Here is a 2,179-nt window from a genome sequence, read left to right as displayed (position 1 = left end):
CTAAAAATAGAACTACTATACGACCCAGCCATCCCACTACTGGGCATATACCCTGAGAAAACCATAATTCAAAAAGAGTCATGTACCAAAATGTTCATTGCAGCTCTATTTACAATAGCCAGGACTTGGAAGCAACCTAAGTGTCCATCAACAGATGAATGGATAAAGAACATGTGGCACATATATACAGTGGAATATTACTCAGCCATAAAGAGAAACGAAATTGAATTATTTGTAGTGAGGTGGATGGACCTAGAGACTGTCATACAGAATGAAGTAAGTCAGAAAGAGAACAATAGCTCTTTTCACTCTCAGACATGGGCACACCACAGAAGGATGTTATTATCAAGTCAGATGCACCCAACACCCTATTAACGCAGAAGCATCCAGATTATATAGCATCCTATGGCTCAAAGAAGGATGATTACGAATACTGTATATCTGAATATTTGAGAATGAGTGGCATCTATTGGGGTCTGACTGTAATGGATCTCATGGGACAGCTACATCGCATGAATAGAGAAGAAATTCTGACATTAAGTCTTGTCAACATGAGTAAAGGTGGAATAAATGCTAGTATTGGACACGATCCTCATCTTTTGTACACTCTTAGCGCTGTCCAGATTCTTACTCTCTGTGACAGTATTAATGTTATTGATGTAAATAAAGTTGTAGAATATATTCAGAGTCTACAGAAAGAAGATGGTTCTTTTGCTGGCGATATTTGGGGAGAAATTGATACAAGATTCTCTTTTTGTGCGGTGGCAACTTTGGCTCTATTGGGGAAGCTGGATGCTATTAATGTGGAAAAGGCAATCGAATCTGTTTTATCATGTATGAACTTTGATGGTGGATTTGGTTGCAGGCCAGGTTCTGAATCCCATGCCGGGCAGATCTATTGTTGCACAGGATTCCTGGCTATTACTAGTCCGTTGCATCGAGCAAATTCTGATTTACTTGGTTGGTGGCTTTGTGAACGACAGCTTCCATCAGGTGGACTCAATGGAAGGCCAGAGAAGTTACCAGATGTATGCTATTCTTGGTGGGTGTTGGCTTCCCTAAAGATAATTGGAAGGCTTCATTGGATTGACAGAGAGAAACTGCGCAGTTTCACTTTAGCATGTCAAGATGAAGAAACGGGAGGGCTTGCGGACAGGCCAGGAGATATGGTAGATCCTTTCCATACTCTATTTGCAATTGCTGGATTGTCACTTTTGGGAGAAGAACAGATTAAACCTGTTAGCTCTGTTTTTTGCATGCCTGAAGAAATACTTCGGAGAGTGAACGTTCAGCCTGAACTAGTGAGCTAGATTAGATCCCTTGATGCAAAAGTTGCTTAGTGTAGTTTTACTGTTTTAACATTTCAGTATTTGAAGTGCTTAACAAACTTTATGACTGCCATGTTAATATTTTGTCCATGAATTATGTTGATTTTAATAAATTATATAATTATACATATTGTAAATTAAAGACCTTTATTGTATCTTCAGCTTTCCGTTTTCTTCTGGAACGCTGTTATTCTGAGTGTAATATTTTGTTTATGCTTCAGTGTATTTGTTATCTTGTTTGTCCCCATAACAGCAAACTGAGTTGAACTCTATTTAGCTGATGAAGTCTTGTGTTCTGATTTTCCCATGTACTCCCTTGATATGTTATATATAACTATAGTTAATATAAATTGGTTTTTGTCAATGAGAATGTTAACTGATAAAGAATTGATCAACCCCATAGGAATTAAAGGATGAAAAAAAAAAGGAAAGAGAAAAATAAATACCGTATGCTAACACATATATATGGAATCTAAAAAAAAAAAAATGGTTCTGAAGAACGTAGGGCCAGGACAGGAATAAAGACGCAGACGTAGAGAACGGACTTGAGGACACGGGGAGGGGGAAGGGTAAGCTGGGACGAAGTGAGAGAGTGGCATGGACTTATATACACTACCAAATGTAAAATAGATAGCTAGTGGGAAACAGCCACATAGCACAGGGAGATCAGCTTGGTGCTTTGTGACCACCTAGAGGAGTGGGATAGGGAGGGTGGGAGGGAGACGCAAGAGGGAGGAGATATGGCTATATATGTATATGTTTAGCTGATTCACTTTGTTATAAAGCAGAAGCTAACACACCATTGTAAAGCAATTATACTCCAATAAAGATGTTAAAAAAAAAGGAATGTA

General features: G+C 38.5%; 1 protein-coding gene across 1 annotated transcript; it reads left to right on the top strand.

Moving 5' to 3' along the window:
• The first annotated feature begins 317 nt into the window (after nucleotides 1–317).
• Nucleotides 318–1,404, top strand: LOC102976524 (geranylgeranyl transferase type-2 subunit beta). The gene has a single exon (XM_055088862.1). The coding sequence runs from the start codon at nucleotides 318–320 to the stop codon at nucleotides 1,308–1,310; it is 993 nt and encodes a 330-aa protein (XP_054944837.1). The 3' UTR covers nucleotides 1,311–1,404.
• Nucleotides 1,405–2,179: the final 775 nt, after the last annotated feature.

Source organism: Physeter macrocephalus, chromosome 12, assembly GCF_002837175.3.
Source record: "Physeter macrocephalus isolate SW-GA chromosome 12, ASM283717v5, whole genome shotgun sequence".
In the NCBI taxonomy this organism is placed as follows: domain Eukaryota; kingdom Metazoa; phylum Chordata; class Mammalia; order Artiodactyla; family Physeteridae; genus Physeter; species Physeter macrocephalus.
The sequence above is the reverse complement of the archived record's forward strand: the minus strand, read 5'-3'. Positions and strand labels throughout refer to the sequence as shown.

Coding starts and splice junctions, on each gene's coding strand:
- LOC102976524 (XM_055088862.1), top strand. CDS start 318: ATGGGCACACCACAGAAGGATGTTATTATCAAGTCAGATGCACCCAAC.